Source organism: Festucalex cinctus, chromosome 14, assembly GCF_051991245.1.
Source record: "Festucalex cinctus isolate MCC-2025b chromosome 14, RoL_Fcin_1.0, whole genome shotgun sequence".
NCBI classification, from domain to species: domain Eukaryota; kingdom Metazoa; phylum Chordata; class Actinopteri; order Syngnathiformes; family Syngnathidae; genus Festucalex; species Festucalex cinctus.
This window is the reverse complement of record NC_135424.1, coordinates 8,576,516-8,595,840: the sequence shown is the minus strand read 5'-3', so window position 1 is coordinate 8,595,840 and position 19,325 is coordinate 8,576,516. Positions and strand designations below refer to the sequence as shown.

The window sequence follows — 19,325 nt, the reverse complement described above, 5'->3', positions numbered from 1 at the left end:
GCCTGTCGTCGTGGCATCCTCGTGGGCGCACACAAATATGGCATACGTTTCTTTTGGGTGGCATTAAACCATACAAACCACCCATTTTTATCGTTCCTTTCATCCTACGTCATCAAAAACTAAAACGGCATTCATTCCCTCTCTAATAACTAAGGTACTTCCTAAATCGTGATTATTATTTTTTTTTTTTTAATTTAGCGGACATATTTACACAGTGGCGTACCTTTTCCGTGTCAATGCCCCGCGACATGGACCAGGTGGAGGCGATGTAGTCCATCACCCGTTCGCTCAAGCCCTTGGGCACCTGGTAGAGCTTGAGGAAGTCGCGCACGCTGTTGAGCATCTCGTGGTAGCGGTTAGTGTTGGCGTACATCTGCTGGAAGATGGTGGTCACGTTACCGAAGATGGTGGCGTAAAGGAGAGCTGCAGGAAAGAAGGAGAACTTGTATCAAGACACTTTTTTTTTTTTTTTTTTTTTTTTTTAAATGGGTCAGTTTGACATAACAGAAGGGTTAAACATTTTGACGTTTCCGCCAGAATTCATTTTTCCGCCATGGGGTCAGAGAAACAAAATGAAGACGTGAGCGCACGTCTCTTGGGCAGCCGGGTTGTTGAAACCATCTCAAACAGCTGGCTGGCATCTGCGCGCGGATCAAAGTGTGCGCGCGTGTGTGCGTGGAGGCCTAATTAGCCCTTCTCCGGCAAGGGTCGGCGAAGAGACATGCCAGCCTCACATTTCAATTATCCTCTGATGCTGATGACAGTAACCTGTGTTGTGTTTGTTGGCGCTGCGGCGCGCAATCAAAAGTGCGATCAACACAATATTGCTAATTAAAAAGTATTCCAAACTCCCCCGAGGAGGACCTCAGACGCTCATCCGTGTTATCTGACATCGCGTATCCTACTTCTGGAAGACAAAGGGAAGCAAAAAGTAGGCTTTTATAACCCTTTTGCGGGTCAAAGTGATTTTTTTTTTCCAAGTAAGAAAGATACAACTTTTGCTGTTGTTCTTTTCTTTTCATATTATTCATATATTTTTATTAAAAAATATATATATTTGACATATTTTGACTGAGTAAAAATGTCTTTTCTAACTATTTTTTGCAAATATAGAGGCATCGTAAAAATCCACAATGTCCACCAAAAAAAATATCAATATTTGTCAGCTGTGGGCCTGCAAACCCCTTTTAAAGATCTTACATTCTAAATCTGACTCCACTTGAAATATGTTGCTAACTGAGCATATAAACTAGTTTATAGCACACCATTTTTAACCTCAAAATGTCAACAACGTCATAAACCAAGGCCCCTCTGTCTGTATTTGTTGTCATGGTTTAACACGGACATTCACCCACCAGCATTTCCGGCATAGCCACGCAACAAAGAAAACGAGATGTTTACATCTTGGCAAGGTGGCGGTAACAATGCGGATCTATGGAGACGTTTGACGGTACTTAAAAGACAGTTAGTTGTCAGCCCCAAGCCAAGAGTTGCTATGGCAACAAGACATATGCATAAGCACTCCCCCCTCCCTCTCTCCCTCGTCTTCCCCCCCAATCACCCCCCCCCCCAACCCAATCCCTTCCTCGCACTGTGATCTTCTGCTGGCAGCACCGGTATCCAGAGCTGACGTTAAAAATAGAACAGTATCAGGGCATCCATATTTCATAGCCAAGCGCAAACGGACGACAAGTAAAATTGCATCTACGCGCGCATCCTCCCGGGGCTGGGGGGCTTTTTTATTCTAATGACGCTTTAATGGCATGATTTCTGTTGAAACAGCAGTGGAACATTTAAGTTTTTCTGGTTCGTCTCCTCTGCTGCTGAGATGGTGAAAAGAAGGCAGAAGAAAAAAAAAAAAGGGTAGAGAGGGAGGTGAGGACTGAGGATGGGGGGGATAATCGGCCTCTGGTCGGCGGAGGTGTGATGACTTGATGGGCTAACGCGGTCACGCGTAAATGGCATCGCGACACTGCGGCATGCTGGGGAAAAAAATTTGCCATGCTCCTGGCTGTTAAGGCCTTTAACATAAGTTAACGTCTCAAGGAAAGCTGTCGAGACGATTGAGGTCTCAAGCAGAAGATGGAATTCTTCTGAAGTTCCCAATATGAAAGGACTCATCCAAACTTTTTACATCATGGACCACCATCACGATTGACATTAAAATACTGCAGCTACGTAAGACCAGGTCTTTATTGTAAATGAGACAAATGTAATTTAAAAAAAAATTGTTTTAACATCACAGAAAGCACTGTTGTATTAATAATTAAAAGAAATCAAGATTATCTTTTGGTGGATTATCTTTTTTGATGTGCAATTACGATTTTAATTATATTTTTCATTATGCTAAATTATAGGGGTGTTAAAAAAAAATCGATTCGGCAATATATCGCGATACTACATCGCGCGATTCTCGAATCGATTCAATAGGCGGCTGAATCGATTATTCTTTTTTTTTTTTTTTTTTTTTTTTTTTTAACCCTTGTGCCTTGGAATCAGTGACACCCTCTAAGAGTACATTTTAGCCAAATAAGTAATTCTACTTTGAGGTGTGATAACTAAGTCAATTTTTAACATTTTTTTTTATTTCAACCACTCAAAATGTTCATTGGCATCAGAACTATCCATACATATGAAGTTTTTTTTTTTTTTATGTATTCCCCCCTCTTAGGACAATACAAGCCCAAAGAATGGACTATGAAGAAAACGAACTGTGCTGTATACATGTATAAAAAATAAATAAAAAAATAATACTTCATATGACATAATTAGAGCTTCGAATAAGGCAATAAGTTATAACAACAATTTTTTCAATGCATGCCAAATTTTTTGACAATGGCAATTTAACTCAGAACACCCTCTAAGAGTACATTTTAGCCAAATAAGTAATTCTACTTTGAGGTGTGATAACTAAGTCAATTTTTAACATTTTTTTTTATTTCAACCACTCAAAATGTTCATTGGCATCAGAACTATCCATACATATGAAGTTTTTTTTTTTTTTTATGTATTCCCCCCTCTTAGGACAATACAAGCCCAAAGAATGGACTATGAAGAAAACGAACTGTGCTGTATACATGTATAAAAAATAAATAAAAAATTAATACTTCATATGACATAATTAGAGCTTCGAATAAGGCAATAAGTTATAACAACAATTTTTTCAATGCATGCCAAATTTTTTGACAATGGCAATTTAACTCAGAACACCCTCTAAGAGTACATTTTAGCCAAATAAGTAATTCTACTTTGAGGTGTGATAACTAAGTCAATTTTTAACATTTTTTTTATTTCAACCACTCAAAATGTTCATTGGCATCAGAACTATCCATACATATGAAGTTTTTTTTTTTTTTATGTATTCCCCCCTCTTAGGACAATACAAGCCCAAAGAATGGACTATGAAGAAAACGAACTGTGCTGTATACATGTATAAAAAATAAATAAAAAATTAATACTTCATATGACATAATTAGAGCTTCAAATAAGGCAATAAGTTATAACAACAATTTTTTCAATGCATGCCAAATTTTTTGACAATGGCAATTTAACTCAGAACACCCTCGAAGAGTACATTTTAGCCAAATAAGTAATTCTACTTTGAGGTGTGATAACTAAGTCATTTTTTAACATTTTTTTTTCTTTCAACCACCCAAAATGTTCATTGGCATCAAAACTATGCATAAATATAGTATATTTATTTATTATTATTATTTCCCCCCGCCATAGGACAACAGAAGCCAAATAATAGATTATGAAGAAAATTAACTGTGTTGTATATATGTATAATAAAGAAATAAATTTGAATCTTTCATATGACATAGTTAGAGCATCAGGCAACACGGTAGCTTTGATAGAAAACTTTGGGGAAAAAAGTACTTTTTGTGGGGCTCCGGAGCGGCACCGGGACCCTCCGTGACTTTAGCCGCAAATTGTGTTTGATTTTCGGGTACAGGAAGGCCCGATTTACACCCCCGTATCCGGCGTCGCACTTCAACGAGCCACGTATCTCTTGTGCTCACGGTTCCAGATATGTGTCAGATATGTGTCATTTTCCCCGTAGGACGTACGGTTCCGGACAAATAACGGAAAGAAAAAGCTCCATTACACCGATCCGTCCGTTTACTTTACCCGGAAATCGTGCGTGTTTTTCGGATAAATTTACACCGCCTGTATCCAATTGTATCCGGCGAACGGAAGTCAACACAGCGACGAGCTACATACCGTTGGGAAGCTACACGGCCCCCGCGGCATTCCAGGACGTGCTCATATGTTCGTTTATGTTTATTTTGTAGAAGTACTTACTTGCCAACTTGCATTTGCAGCTTTTTGTGTCTCCGATCGCCGTTCTTTTCCTTAGATCCAGGAAGCTCATGTCTCGTGCACGTTAGCCTCTTAGCACGTTAGCACGTTGTTGTGAATACAAACTAGCCGAATAAAAATCGAAGCTTAGCACTTTCACACGTAGAAATGCAACGGCCAGATAAGATAACCGACGAGGAATTCATCTCGACAACCGTTACATGTTACACTTCATAAGTTGCAAAAAAAAAACGTTTTTTTTGTTTTGTCTTATCCCTTCTGCTTATTGTTTTCACCGATCCATGCTCCTTGCCATGTTTTGAAGAATGCACGAAGGGAAATACGTCACCTCCACGTTGCACGCACGTTTGGCCACAATGGCACGCCTGCCCCCTGCAGCCTTGGCAGAGCAAATGTCAATGCTCGGCTGTTCAAAATGGATGATCGAACTGTGCATGCGTGTGGAATATGCACGCTATTAATTCTGAAGTTCTGAAGTGAAGAAAGAGAAAAAAAATATTAAATAACAGCCTTCACACACTGAGGAAAACCGCTGTATTGCAACGACGCCCACCTCTAACAGTGGCTCATTTTGGGGACATAACAACGGCAAAGAGCATTGCCATTCGACCCCTCCCACTAGGGAACGTGCTTCCCACGTCCATGCAGACAAACAAACAGCATATCCCAACACGAAACATAAGTCAATAGCTCGCAATACCTTTTTCTGCACAAAAATATAAGTGGCGCGCGTGTACGCGCATCCACGAACACGCACGCGCGCCCACTAACGTGCACGCGCATCCACTAACATCCTGTCGAATGCACAATCAGTAAAAAGCACGAAGAAATAAGTCTGTGTGGAATATGGCGTGCTGGAATCAGTGCGGCGTTTGCAAGGAAAATCATTAATTGGCCTCTACCGCCACCTGGTGGATTTGGGGTGCGAAATCTTTCTCATGGCCATGGCACCGTCGAGGAATGTCCATAGAAGGATTTCATGCAGAAATCACGGAAATTGCAATAAAATACATGCAGTGTCCAATCGGTCCAAAAATGTCACTTATAATGTACATTAATGTTACGCGGTTGGCTAACGCCGATTCCAGGGATATTATAATAGTTATCTCCCTCATGCAATGGCTGAGAAATGTTGGCACACTCGCATTTTGACGGTCCCCCAGTTTTCCAAAGCCGTGGCTCATTTTTTTTTTGTTTTTTGTTTTTTTTTGTTTTCCCCCTGCACAATCAACTCCTAATTTACATATTTGGCTAAGCAAATGGCACAAGGGTTTTAAAGAGCTCAGAATTGTTTATTCGGTAGTCTTACCGATTCAACGTCTTAGCATCATTGCCTTTTTTTTTTCTTTTTTTTTTGTGTGTGTGTGAATTTCAGATAAATAAATAATACATTTTCATATAAATCTTACACTCTACAAGCTTACTGATTAGTATTTTCTAAATTTGAATGAAAAAAAATCGCAACAATCGACTTATAAATTCGTATCGGGATTAATCGGTATCGAATCGAATCGTGACCTGTGAATCGTGATACGAATCGAATCGTCAGGTACTAGGCAATTCACACCCCTACGATGTGAATATTTTCTAAGCAGAAATATGAAGATTACATTTTTGTCCGATTATATTTGATTTGTTGAATTTTTTTTTTCCCCTCACCATTGTGCAAAATGATGCGACTTGTAACTTGAATATACAATATAATACAATTATACCTGATTTGTTTATTTTATTTTATTTTTATTTTTTTATTATTATGGCAAAATTGTTACGAGTGAATATTTGACAATATTTTTTGTGTGTGAATATATATGTATATATATATATTTATAAAATATCTTTATTATTATTTATTTATTTATTTATTTATTTATTTATTTTACTATATGTTTTGGGACCGGTTTCCTCAAAATCAGTTTGGCATGAAAACTTTTTACTTGTTCAAAACCCATTTTTTTTTCCGATATGTAACGATGCCTGGAATCGGTACTCGCCCATCTACTTTTTTACCAATGACAAACTTTACCATAAAGCCTCAACTAAAGAATGTTATAATGTTTTGCTGCATACTTTCTTCATTTAATTTTCAGTTATGATTCCAGACATTTCAACACATCAATCAGTCATCTTCACGACAACTTTCAAGCATATGAGGAAGGTTTTCCATCCAAATTAAGATTGTTCGTCCTTGGTGGCTCTATTGCACTCTACTGAGAGCCGTAATAATTTTACAGTGTTTTTTTTTTCGTATCCTATCGAAGGCATTTGTCTGGATTTATCCCCCTTCAGCGCAGCTTTGCTCAGCGTAAAACCCTCCATATTATCTAAAAACGCTCCTCACCAGCCTGCACTCTGCCTTCTTGCGGGTATTATTTTTTACGAGACGTTTTTATGAGAGGCGGCGTGAGAAGCGAGCCATGCATCACGCTCGGCACATCTTAATAATTCAGCAGCGGGGCCGAATGGAGCTAATGAGCCCGATGAAGGCAAAGAATAACACAGACGCTAAAGGCCAACTGTCACATGTCGACAGACACCAGGCTGGATTCAAAGCATCGCTGCTTGTTTGCAGTGGTGGCAAGTCACCAAGTGCAAACTGTTACTGTACTTGAGGACATTTTTCACTTGTGAAAACTTCATTTCAGATCCTAACTTGAATGCCTAGCCTTGTTTTGGGAAAAAAAAATGAGTAAAAGTGTGGAAAAGGCTACTTTCCTGGTTCACGGCGGTGAACAGAAAACATAAAAGTCCCTGTAAAGTCAAAATAAATGTCTTCTACATTTGACAACCACTCAGCCAACTGTCAATCAAATACCACTTTTATCACCAGGAAAATTGGATGCTACTTCATCGAGCATCTTCCTTGTGCCTGCCTACATGTAACTACGTATAAATCCTGACTGGGTCATCGTGGGGTTTTTCAAAACAACAACGAGGCACTCTAAAGCAGACATTCCAGCCCAAAGCCTTGGTCCACATGCTGGCTGTCAAATCAGACTTTTAAAAAAAAGTCCTACCACCACACCCTTCCACCTTTCTTTTGTGATGCTGGCACTCATGGCATACAACGAGGCACTCTAAAGCAGCACATCAGCATGAAGGCCAAGTCACATTTTTTTTTTAACTCTCTCACTCCTTTCCCCTCCTCATTCTTTTACAGCTTTCTCACCACAACATACGCAGTTACAGTCACTCACGGCCAACAATGAGTGCGTTCTTCACTCATTTGATCCCAAAAATGTTCCATGTTAAGTATTGCCATGGTCCCAAAAACGTATTTATACGGTTATGTTTTTTAAGCTAGCGCATACAGAAGGCTTTAATGCAGCCTCTGACCTGAAGAGGTCACTTAAAGCAGTGGTAGTTATTACAAAAACGGCCAGCAGGTGGCAGCAGAGTATAAGAGATCAGCGAGGGCCATGTTGCAACAAACTTTTGCTCATTGTTTTCAACAGATTTGTGAATAATGATGAAACTTAGCTATATTCTAATGCCAATTTCTGAAAAACGGATATAGATAGAAATCAACTTGTTTTTTCCTGATAAAAGAAGAGACTCTAATCTTTATTTTGGTAGGTTCCATGTTTTTATAACAATAGAACACAATATTCTGTGGGCTTTGCAAAATGAGTCAAAATCCAGGAAGGCAGCTGGGAGCAAAGGGGGTTGCTTCAATGAAAATGGCTGGGAGTGAATGAGTTAAGGGGACATGTCAGCAAACTATCCAAACGGAAGATGAATTTTCAGGGTGTAGCCTAAGCTAGCTAGCTACAGCACTTTGCAATTGCGCACTGATGCTAACAAAGGCGTGCAACTTCTTTTAAAGAGGGTGAGTAGCTACTCATGCCAGACTCTAAAAGGCGCCTGAAAAACGGATAACTGAAATGAAATGACGTGAAAAACAGAAAGGAAAAAAAAAGTATCCGACCAACACTAAACCAGCAACCAAAACATCGCACTTACATCCGATCATCATCATGGCCACGGCAAATATCTTCTCTCCATCCGTGGTGGGCGCGATGTTGCCGAAGCCGATGCTGGTCAGGCTGGTCATGGTGAAGTAGAGCGAGGTGATGTAGACCGAGTCCTTGTTGGGGCCGCCCTCCCACTTGCCCGAGCCGCTGGCGTTGAAGCGGTACGGCGTGCCCACCGTCTCGGCCAGGATGTACAGCCAGCTGTCCATGCGCACGATGTTGGTCTCCTCGTCGATCACCTCGTAGTCACCGATGCTGTACCTGGAGTCGGCGATGATCGCAAAAGTCGGGTTGAATGTTAGTTGGTGGCGCAGTGGAGCAAGCTTTGTGTGTCGGGGAGGAGCTAATAGTTGTTAGTGCAAGTTGAGAAGGAGTCTTCATCACGTGCGTGTGCATGCACACTGGCAGTTAATAATAATTTCGATGATCTGTAAGTTGAGAAAGATAGACAGCCAGGAAGTGATGATGCAGCACTTCTACAAACTCTTCTTTTTATTGTAGATTTTTTTCCCCTCTCTCAGCACACTGACAAAACTCGAGGATCCACCACAAAAAAAAAACAAAAAACAGTCAAAATGAAAGAGATTTCAAGTGACAGCATCGCTGTCATCTTAGGTAAAGGCAGTTAACCTTTTTTTTTTTCTTCTTTAGCTTGCGGTGCGACCATAGCAACCGCCGACACCGCACTGTGGGAATCCGCGCAGCAGCTATTTTTACCGGCGCTGGGATTCATGCGTTGTGACATTTTATTAGGTACACCCAGACCAAAGGAATGCGTGTAAAGCCAAGGGTATACAAAGTATGGCCCGTTCTTTAATCCGTCCCACCCAACATTGTAATTATCAATTTGTTGCAATTTAATTTCCTCAAACTGATTAATTCAGATATATTGCTTTATTTAGCTTATTCCGGAATTATTGACTGATGCAATAAACTGTGACAGCAACCTATAGTGACAGGCAGGACAAATAAATGTTCCTCCACTAGATGGCAGAAGGTCCAATTAACTCATTCACTGCCTTTGACAAGTATACTTGTCAATTGTATTTTTTAGAGCGGTGCTAAATGGGGGCGAATCTGAGCATGCTCCACTGTAAATATCAAACTTGGAAACAACTTTACTGATGCCCAACCACCGGTAGATGACATCATTGCCCCATTTTATAGGAAATAAACACAGTTTCAGAGTCCATGGGAGAAATGGCTGTATTTTGGCAAACCTACATTTTTCTGCTGTCAATTATAAAAGAACGGGACGGGACAAAAAGTAGGGAGTCTATTCTGTTATTTGGTAGATTCGGTTTATATATAATTATTGAATGGAATATCACGTGAGTATTGGAAATGTAAACATTTTCTATAATGACTGGCAGTGAATGAGTTTAACCTGGTGTCATTCCTAAGTCAAAATAATAGCACAGTGTTGAATTACAGCCCACATTTCACACCGTATATGTACAATTGTGAGTGAAATGAAACACGTTCATCATTATTCTAGTATACATACTCTTTATGACATTCTTTTTTCATGATGTGTATCAATTTTTCTAATGTAAAATATGGAACTTGGCTCAATAAAGTTTTGGCAGCACTTGTCTCACGTACCACCCATAGAAATGATTAGACTTCAGAGGCAGTGCACATTTGCATGCTAAAAATTGAAAAAATAAAAATAAAAATAAAACCTACATAAGGTACTAAAACGTACATTTTACTAATTCTATGCATGGGCGGGACAATGCGATACATACCAAATGCAGGCCAACCAGTGAGCGGCCAGGCCGAACACGCACACCAGCAGAACCAGTACGGCGGCGCCGTACTCGATGTAGTGGTCCAGTTTGCGAGCCACTCGGCCCAAACGTAGGAGCCGGACCACCTTCAGCGAGCTGAACAGGCTGCTGATGCCCTGTGGCGGGGGACACACGGGAGGAAGACATTAGTTCAAGTAGAAAAGTTGTAATACAAGCACACAAACACGCTTTGGTTGGAGCAGCATACTAAGCTAAGCTAACTATCTACATGGCTAGCTACAGTTAAGCCACTGAAAAAGAATGATAAGCTAAGCTAACCATAGTCCGTCTATAGTATTATAGTATATCTAAAGTTAAAGTTGAGCAAGTGGGAATTCGAACAAAACAGTGGCAGGAAGTATGACTCAGAAGTAGCAAACAAATACAAACTCTTAAAATCGTGCTAAGCTAAGCTAACCATCTAAAGGGAAACCACTAAATTCAAATAATCGTTCCCTATTGAACTGAGTGTGAATGCCATTATTTCAGCCTCCCCCCCAAAAATAGAAAAAAAATATATTTGTAATGTGTTATTAATAAAGAAAATAACACTCTAACATTGTATTGTATAAAAAGATATAATAAACTAATGTTTTGTTAGCCCGTCAATGGTGTTTGTCTTGTGTTAGCATTAAGCTAGCAGGCATTCATAAGTTATGTAGTTTGATTAAATACAAAATAAATTCTCTTTATGTGATACTTAAACTTTAACTGGGAATGGCAATAAACATCTTCAAGCAAGCAATTGGCCTCTTTTTTGAAGAATTGTTCACTATCGGCTGCTTGTTATGAAGTTTGTTGCCCCCATCTAGTGCCCGGAAGTCCAAGAAAAAATATTACTTTCCATTTTTTCTGTGGAAGTTAATGCAAGTTAATGCTGGGGGGAAACTGTTTAAAAGCTTGTTTGGTATCAGGAGAAATAAGGCAAATCCCAGAAGGGGAACAAAACAAAAGCAATACTCGTTTTGAATGTCAATATGATTTATTTTTCTATACATTAGAGGGGAAAAAAATGGATGAAGATTACAGTTTTGTGAAAAGAGATTTTAAGACCGTATTGCCAAGCCCTAATAGGATGGTTTATAAAGCTTCTTTGATTTACTTTGTTGATTTGATAGAGGTTCATCATTATATTCCACCATCTTCATCCTGCCACATAAATTATTATTATATCACATTCAATCCAAATGACAGGCTTTGACACTTCACACGCTAATACACATGTCACATTGTGTTAATAGATAACCGCAAACATGAATGGGTATGCAAATGAGTAGATGGCCACGCGCACACTCACAACGCTGTCTGTGTGTGTTACGAAAGTGATTCGATTAAAAAACGCGCGGAAAATTTACAGCTTGGCCGCAATGTCGACTCAGCGCTTTATCCAAACACCCACCACCGGTGATTCCAACCAACACGCACAATCCCTGTGCGGCTTCAGAGACTCATTGCCCACACTTGACTATCTGAGTGTGTGTGTGAGAGGCGTTATTGATTGAGCTAATGCTTGGCGGTGTGCAGCCCGTACGACTGCTGCGCTGGCCGTCACCTGATCCCATCTATGTGGCGTCTGACGGACACATCGCCCTCTCGGAAAGAAAATCACTCGCAGGAGCAAATATTCAATTGTAAGAGATGAGAGAACTGATTTGGAAAACATTTCCCCAAAGCAAATAATGGAAATAATATGGGTTGGCAGCACGGTGAAATAGATACTTCTTAATAACACAGCAAACCTCTTTGATAATAAGCGGTGTACGACATATGCAAGCGTTTGTTGGCGATTTCAGTAGATTTTGTCATTGTGAAGTTTTGTAGATGAAAATGCGCTTTATTAAGCATTTGCTTAATGGCTGGGATAATCACGAGCGCGCTGCAGTGTGAAGCTGATGTAATGTTTGCTTTAAAGCTTCAGTGTCCTGCTGCTCTGGGACACCACGCAGCCGTTTGAGAATGAGAAAGTGTCTTATTTGTTTTGGAGCATCGACATCGTCAGCAGGGACCCCGGCCAGCTCCGGGCTGCTGGATGAGACATCTGTTTACTTCTTCATGGCTTTTTTTAATCTCGTTTTTGGAACAAAGCATTGTTTTCAGGTGTGGGCAGCTTTTATTTTTTTTAGCAATGTGACTTTTTTTCTTCACAAAAAAAGTAAATCTACTTTAATCTGGTATTAATGACTCTTTTGTCCTTGAAAACACTACTTTAACCTCAAACACTGTTATTTCTCAAAACAAAACAATACAAAAAAAAAAAACTACCGTACTAAAAAAAAAAAAAAAAAAAGACCTCATAATTCTTTTTTTTAATGTAAAATTGTAATATCTTTGTATATATATCTACAGTATTCTGCATAATTTATCCCCGCCCCACCCCAAAATAATAAATAAAATAAAAATAAATTGGAACTTTAGTCAAATTTTTACAATATATATTTTATAAATTTATTCAGTAAAGTACAGTTTCATCATATTAAGACTTTTTTTCCCTAAAAAAATAATAATAATAATTTCAAAATGTTGCAGTTTTTTCATTTTTTTAAAAACTTTGTGTCATATTACATTTTATCTTGAAAAAAATTGCGATATTTAGATTTTGTATATTACAAAAAAAATTGTGATATTTAGATTTTGTATTTAAAAAAAACTAATTAACATTCAACTCTTTTTCTCGAAATAATACAACTTTAATATTATTTCACATTTAATCTTTTTTTCCTACAAACAGGTCCATTTTAATCACATATTTATTATTATTAGTATTTATTTATCTTTTAATGGTATGACTGTAGTCCTTAAAAAATACAACATTATTCTGATCATATTCCATTTTTTTTAGCACAATTTTAATCTTGTAATATAAGATTTCACTTAAAGGGATTCTTCACTTATTTAGCCTATTATAACAATAAAAAGTTAATATTTTGTTTATAATTAATTTGATACTTTTACTATTTTTCACATAAAAATAGTACCTTTTAAAACACATTTTGCAACTTGCTGTCGACTGAAAATGACATCGCAAGGCCTCAGGTAACCAATCACAGCTCAGCTTATGAATGTCACATGATCAAACCTTGATAACAGGTGAGCTGTGATTGGTTACCTGAGCCCTTGTGATGTCATTTTCAGTCGACAGCAAGTTTCAAAATGTGTTTTTAAAGGTACTAATTGTACGTGAAACATAATGAAAGTATCAAATTAATTATAGACAAAATATTAACTTTTTATTGCTATAATAGGCTAAATAAGTGAAGAATCCCTTTAAAAATTAAATTGTAAGCTTTCTGTACCTTTTTTTTCTCACCAAATACACCTTTAATCTCATATGGCTGTTTTTTTTTCTTTGAAAGACATACTTTAATCACTGAAAATGACAATTTCAACCTCACATCTTAATTGATTTTTATTATTGATCGGTGATTTTTTTTCACAACACTGTTTCTTCCAAAAACTAATATTTTTCTTCAAAAAGTACTACTTTAATCCCATAAAATGACACTTTTTCTCTTCTCGAAAATGGACAAGTTTAATGTTGTTTGCTAAATCCTGCTCATAAATATAAAGTATCATGTAAATGTGGTGGCTTCCTGCCTTTTTAAGTTGTTTTTTTTTCACAGAAAAACTAAGCAGTGCAATCCAGTGATTGGAATTCAAAACTGATGCACACTTTGGCGACTGACATTGGAAGGTCAACAGCGTGCCCGTGTGCGTGTGTATGCAAGACAGGAAAAACACCAACTTGTTCATTATCATATTCTCATCAAAGTGAAGCCTACTTGAGTGACAGCTCGCCGGTTCCAATTCTTCCCACGTCACGTCCCGTGCATGCAAACAGGCCAACGGCAAATTGGGGGAGGGAGGGGGTGTGGGGGTCATGCAAACAACAAAAAAGGGAGGTGGGGAGGTGAAAAAAGAACACAAAGAAAAATGAATACACAATCAAGTGATGAATAAAAACATGACTCAAAAAAAAAAAACATCATTAGAAAAACAACACAATGACAAGGCCAAGAATAATCAAATTGCTCATCAAGGCCGCCTCCACTCCCTGTTCGGAGGCCATCACACTTTTTCATGTGGCTCATTAAGGTCCCTGACTGGACGTCAGATGGCCGACCAACTCCGGAGCAATTTGGGAGAAAATTGGAAGCGTAGCGCAAAACGACCCCTCAGAGATTGTGAAGAAGCTGACCCGCTATTGCCGCGGAAACAGGAAGTTCATCATAGGGATGGTTTGAAATTGCAATTGTGACCGGTCAGGAAGTCCAGCACAATGTTTGGCAGGTCATCAAAGATTGCTGTGATTTTAAAAATGAGGAACATCATCATTTTTTATAACTACACTGTGGGATTGATTGCTTTAACCATAAGCTTCTCATTCTTCATGATTAAGTATATATATATATATATATATATATATATATATATATATATATATATATATATATATATATATATATATATATATATATATATATATATATATATATATATATATATTTATATATATGTTAAATTTGTGATTTTGGTGTATTTTTTATGGCAAAGCAAACATATATTTTTTCTATTTAATTTTTATCTTTTCCTTTTGTAATACTTGTGTCCTTAATGAAGTTAATTGAGTTGGGTTCATCTAATATTTGTGTAGATATTTTATCTAACTGTTTCAAATTATTTTCTTATTTTTTAGGTATATTTTGTCTAATATTTTGTATTATTTCTAATATTTTAGTCATTTTCTTTCATTTAAAAACAATGTTTTTTGTAGAATCTTTTTCTAACCTTATGTTACAATATTTGAGTATTTATTGTGTAATATTTTATTATGTTTTTGTTCTAATATTTTTGTCCATTTTTTTAATTGTTGTATAATACTTTTGTATCCTTGTATCTATTTTTTTTATTATTTGTCTAACATTTTTACATATTTTTTTTATTTGTATGTTTTGCCCAAGTGCAACAACATACAGCATAACCTATTTGTTTTCAATAGTGTTTTTTTATGGTATTATTTTAGCTGTTTCGCAAAAATGTGATCCTGTATACGAAGCGTAGCGTGTCCAGTTAAGTGTCGACGACCGCCAAGTGACCGCTCGCGTTCTCCTGATGCCTGAGCTCGTCAGCATCCGTGATGCTGAAGCCCGGAAACACGAGACCGACCGACGACTCAAAATGCCGCACGCGCATTCACACGCACGGAGCTGCCGTTACGGTGTCTGATAACACCTCGCGCCACCCTGAGAGCCCGCACACATACAGCGACACTAAATGCTAACACTGCATTTTACGCCACACGCACTCACACAAGCCTGAAACATATAAGCACACACGGCATGGAAATACACACAGCTGATGCATTGATATAATGAAAAGTGCAGGGACCCTCTAGCTCAATTCAATCACTGTGCGTGTGTATGTGTGTGATGATGTGTCACCCAGAAACATTACATACAAAAGCTGTATCAACAATTACGCCTCCATTACAAAGGATTACCACAAATGGTAGCCGACCCCTTTGTATCCCAACAGGCATCATCCAATTGGTAGTACCTTCACTTACTAATTAATTTTGTTTTGCGAAACAAGCTCGTAATAATCATAAGTCAAGGTAAAACTGTTGTGCTTTTGTAGCACAAAAGTTGTTCACGAAAGCAATCACGTACCACAAAAGCAGATGAAGACATCATTTAATGGTCCGAAAAAGCTCAAGTTTGCTATTGTCCTTACCCACAATGCATTGCTTCCGTCAGCCGCTGTGAGGTTTTAATGGTTGGACGCCACGGATGACACAGCAGTGTTTGTGTGCGTGTGTGTCTGTTGAATAATGGAAAAGCTCCTTCTCCCCAATTATAATGTGCCAATTATCTATAAATCCGAAAGCGAGAGCTCCAGAAAAAGCTTTGTGGACAGTCACAAACAAGCAAAACAAGAAAAAGAAGAAGAAGTGGAAGGCTTATTAAATATATTAATGTGATCGAGTGTCTCATTTGACGCTGAATGAAAATCTATTTAGAGGACAATGTACAGTATAGGTTTGAAATGGATACCCAAGCCCAAAAGCCCCAACCATAACCCAAACTTGACCCTAACATAAATCTAACCATAAGCATATTACCACACATTAACTAACTCAACACGAGCCTTAAACCAAACCGAGTCTAATATTAGCATTTACCAAAGTCCAAAAGTCCCTCACCTTAACACAAACCCCCAACTATTGCCTCAAACTCGAATCTCATCCTCATCTCATCACAAACCTGAATCTTGACCCGAACTACAGCCTAACTCTAAACCAAGGCTAGCATAAACAATTACTTGACCTAACCCCTAACTCAAGCACCCAAACTGCGCCCTCATCAATAACACGAGTTTTAACCCTAACTCTAAATATTTTACATTTATTATACAGTGGACCCCCACATATTTGCGGTACGGCATTCACAAATGTACCCATTCATATTTTTCGGGGAACCAATCCCCATTACTCATGTGAACCCTCTGTTATTTAGACTTTTATTTTAATCATAATTATTGTAATTACTCACACATTTTTCGGCAAGTGCACAAAGACATGAAACCTCAGAAAAATACACGTAATGAGCACTGACTGAAGCAGTTTTACGTCCGTCGATTGGGGTGAGTTCAGAAGGTCCTTCTCATTCCGTGTATTTTTGGGTTAAAGCATTCGCCGAAAATGTGTAAGCACTCGACGAAAGGTGGGCATCATCACTGAAGGGAATTGACGATTAACGAAAAACCCTATTACTCTTTTTAGTGATTTCATATTTTGTGTTCTTCTGTCTGCGCCACAGAGGTACAGTCCGACATTTGTGGCAGAAAAGAAGATACCCAACAATGGTCTGTCCATCATGGACAATCCACAGCATCTGTACACAACAACATCAGTGACAAGCTGCTGTCACTGTCCTGCTGCACTGACAGACTGAAGAAATCTTCCCTCCCCCATGCCTTGCTGCTTTGTTATTCCACCCTGGGAGGGCTAATGGCAAGATCACATTCTTTCAACTATGTACTGTCAATATTTGGTGCACTGGAACTTACTAAATTAACACTATTTTATTAGTATTAAAAAAAAAAAACATTAGCTAAGATGATATGCCGAATATTTTTCATGTGTTGCAACACACTCACCTCATCAACGTTCTCAAAGGCGTTGATGACGTCATAGGGCAGGCAGGAGAGCAGGTCTATGACGAACCACGTCTTCAGGTAGTTCATGCGGATGAGTTTGGGGTCCGAGATGACCTCGCCGGCCGGCCCCACGAAGGTGGTGTGGAAGTTGAGCACGATGTCCACCAGGAAGATGACGTCCACGATGCTGTCCACCACCAGCCACGTCACGTTGTTCTGCTTGGTCTTGAAGGACACGTTGTAGGGCACCATGATGGCCGTGTAGAAGGTGAGGATGAGGATGACCCAGTCCCACGTGGTTTTGAAGAGGCAGTAGTGCAGGATGATGTGCGGGGGCGTCTTGGGGGTCTCCTGCTTGTATTGGGGTAGGATGTCGGAGCCTAGCTGTAGCACCTGTCCACAAAAATCCAATTAATCTGTAACAATACTCACAAAAAAAAAAAACAGACCTCTGTGCACTGTAGGGGTGTGCTCAAAAAATCGATACGGCAATATATCGTTGCGGGCCTCATTACAATACACGTATCGATACGCAGGCGTCAGAATCGATATTGCTCGTTAACTTTAAATAGGCAGTTAACATTTGCCTTTGCAGCTAGCATTGTACCTAAAAAATAAAAACCAGCAGCGTCTTTGAAGTTAATTGCTTTCAATTAATGCTAAAAAATAGCTCACCAGTGATTGGACACTGTGTCTTGCTAAGAAAAATGAAAGCAGAGGAAGAATATCAACATTTATTTACTTATAAACTTAACATGGCACGTTTCTTAATGTACCAATTTTTGTATATTTTGTTTAAAAACCAAATAGAATGTGTTACATGAAAAAAAATGCTGTTTTTATTTCCCCAAATATTTCAAATAAGCACATTTAATTTTAACTCTTTGACTGCCAAAAATGTTTAATAACGATTCTTAAAATCACGACGTATGCCGCCATAAACGTTAAATAACGTCAACTATGTTTTTTGTTTTTTGTTTTTTTAATCATTGGGCAGTGCAACATCTAAATGCAGCACTGCCTGGTCAATAGGTTGTGGAATCAAAAACACTAACTATGGCTAGCAGATGGCAGCATTTCATCTCTTTACAATGGGGATGCCGGCGCATGAAATTACAATGAAACATGACTTTTTCAAGGATGATATGAATGATCAAAATGCCTTTGTCATATTATTATTATTTTTTGATAACGTGTGGCAGTAAAAGAGTTAATACTTTGATATTTTTGCTTATATCGGCTCATGCCTATTAATAAATGTTCCCGGTGTGTCTGTGAACGCTGCTCCTTGCTCTGCAGTGCGTGCACATTTTGCCGCTAGGTGGTATAACAAAGCATAACAAACATATAAAATGCAAGAAAATTAATGTAATCTATCATGATACGTATCGTCTTGAAGATCAAGTATTGGGATACATATGTATCGCGATACGTATCGTATCGTGACCCCTGTATCGTGATACGCATCGTATCGTGAGGTTGGCGGCAATACCCAGCCCGAGTGCGCTGCACAGCAAAAGTATACAGAAAAAATTTAACTGGTTCAAATCTGACTTTTTCCTGAATTAATATTACCTCAGCCAGGCGTGAGTGCTTGTGTACGTTCTCTCCTTTGTGGACGGTGGGCTGCAGCTGCTGCAGGACGCCTCGGCTGCTGGTCAGAGCTCGGGTCAGTCGGGCAAATTTACCCCAGCCTGCAAGACACCATGTCACAGCAATAATTCCCATGATTTGAATTCAAAACTGCATGTGAAATTCGACCTCAAACCCAAAACGCCTGCCAAATCTCTATCCCAACTTGAACCCCCTAAACCCAAATCTCCCCCTAATCCTTTAACCCTTAAACCTGTAACTCTTTCAAGCCAACCTTAACACCGAAACCACTTCATTACTATGCCAGGTCTTCAACCACATCAATTTTCTGTTTGTCTGTTTCGACCACCATGCAACCAAAGTCATATTGAATCCTACCCAGATAACTCGTATTCGTCTCACTTTTCTCGCACTCGTCTCTCCCTGCGGATTCGTGTTTTTTTACATTTTATTTCATCATTTGAAAGTGCGTCAGTATCTCCCGTAC

At 38.7% G+C, this 19,325-nt stretch overlaps 2 protein-coding genes across 6 annotated transcripts in view; one reads left to right on the top strand and one right to left on the bottom strand.

The window, feature by feature from the left end:
* LOC144000932 (voltage-gated delayed rectifier potassium channel KCNH1-like) overlaps nucleotides 1-19,325 on the bottom strand; it is a 40,492-nt gene that overhangs the window by 8,341 nt on the left and 12,826 nt on the right. For 2 of the 4 annotated variants that reach the window (XM_077494741.1, XM_077494743.1), the window contains 6 exons: nucleotides 18,821-18,939; nucleotides 17,246-17,638; nucleotides 13,870-13,896; nucleotides 10,049-10,206; nucleotides 8,287-8,558; nucleotides 224-423 (listed from right to left, as the gene is read on the bottom strand). In XM_077494741.1, the coding sequence (XP_077350867.1) occupies nucleotides 224-423; nucleotides 8,287-8,558; nucleotides 10,049-10,206; nucleotides 13,870-13,896; nucleotides 17,246-17,638; nucleotides 18,821-18,939 (1,169 nt within the window). The remainder of the gene's footprint in view (nucleotides 1-223; nucleotides 424-8,286; nucleotides 8,559-10,048; nucleotides 10,207-13,869; nucleotides 13,897-17,245; nucleotides 17,639-18,820; nucleotides 18,940-19,325) is intronic. The other 2 variants (XM_077494742.1, XM_077494744.1) reach the window with 1 other exon arrangement.
* Nucleotides 1-19,325, top strand: part of hhat (hedgehog acyltransferase) — a 50,540-nt gene that overhangs the window by 30,022 nt on the left and 1,193 nt on the right. Inside the window, exon 13 of one of the 2 annotated variants that reach the window (XR_013278334.1) lies at nucleotides 16,906-17,534. The exons of the other annotated variant lie outside the window; for it this stretch is intronic. The gene's annotated coding sequence lies outside the window, so the exon portion shown is untranslated. Of the gene's footprint in view, nucleotides 1-16,905; nucleotides 17,535-19,325 lie in introns of those variants that run through there. 2 annotated transcript variants of the gene reach the window in all.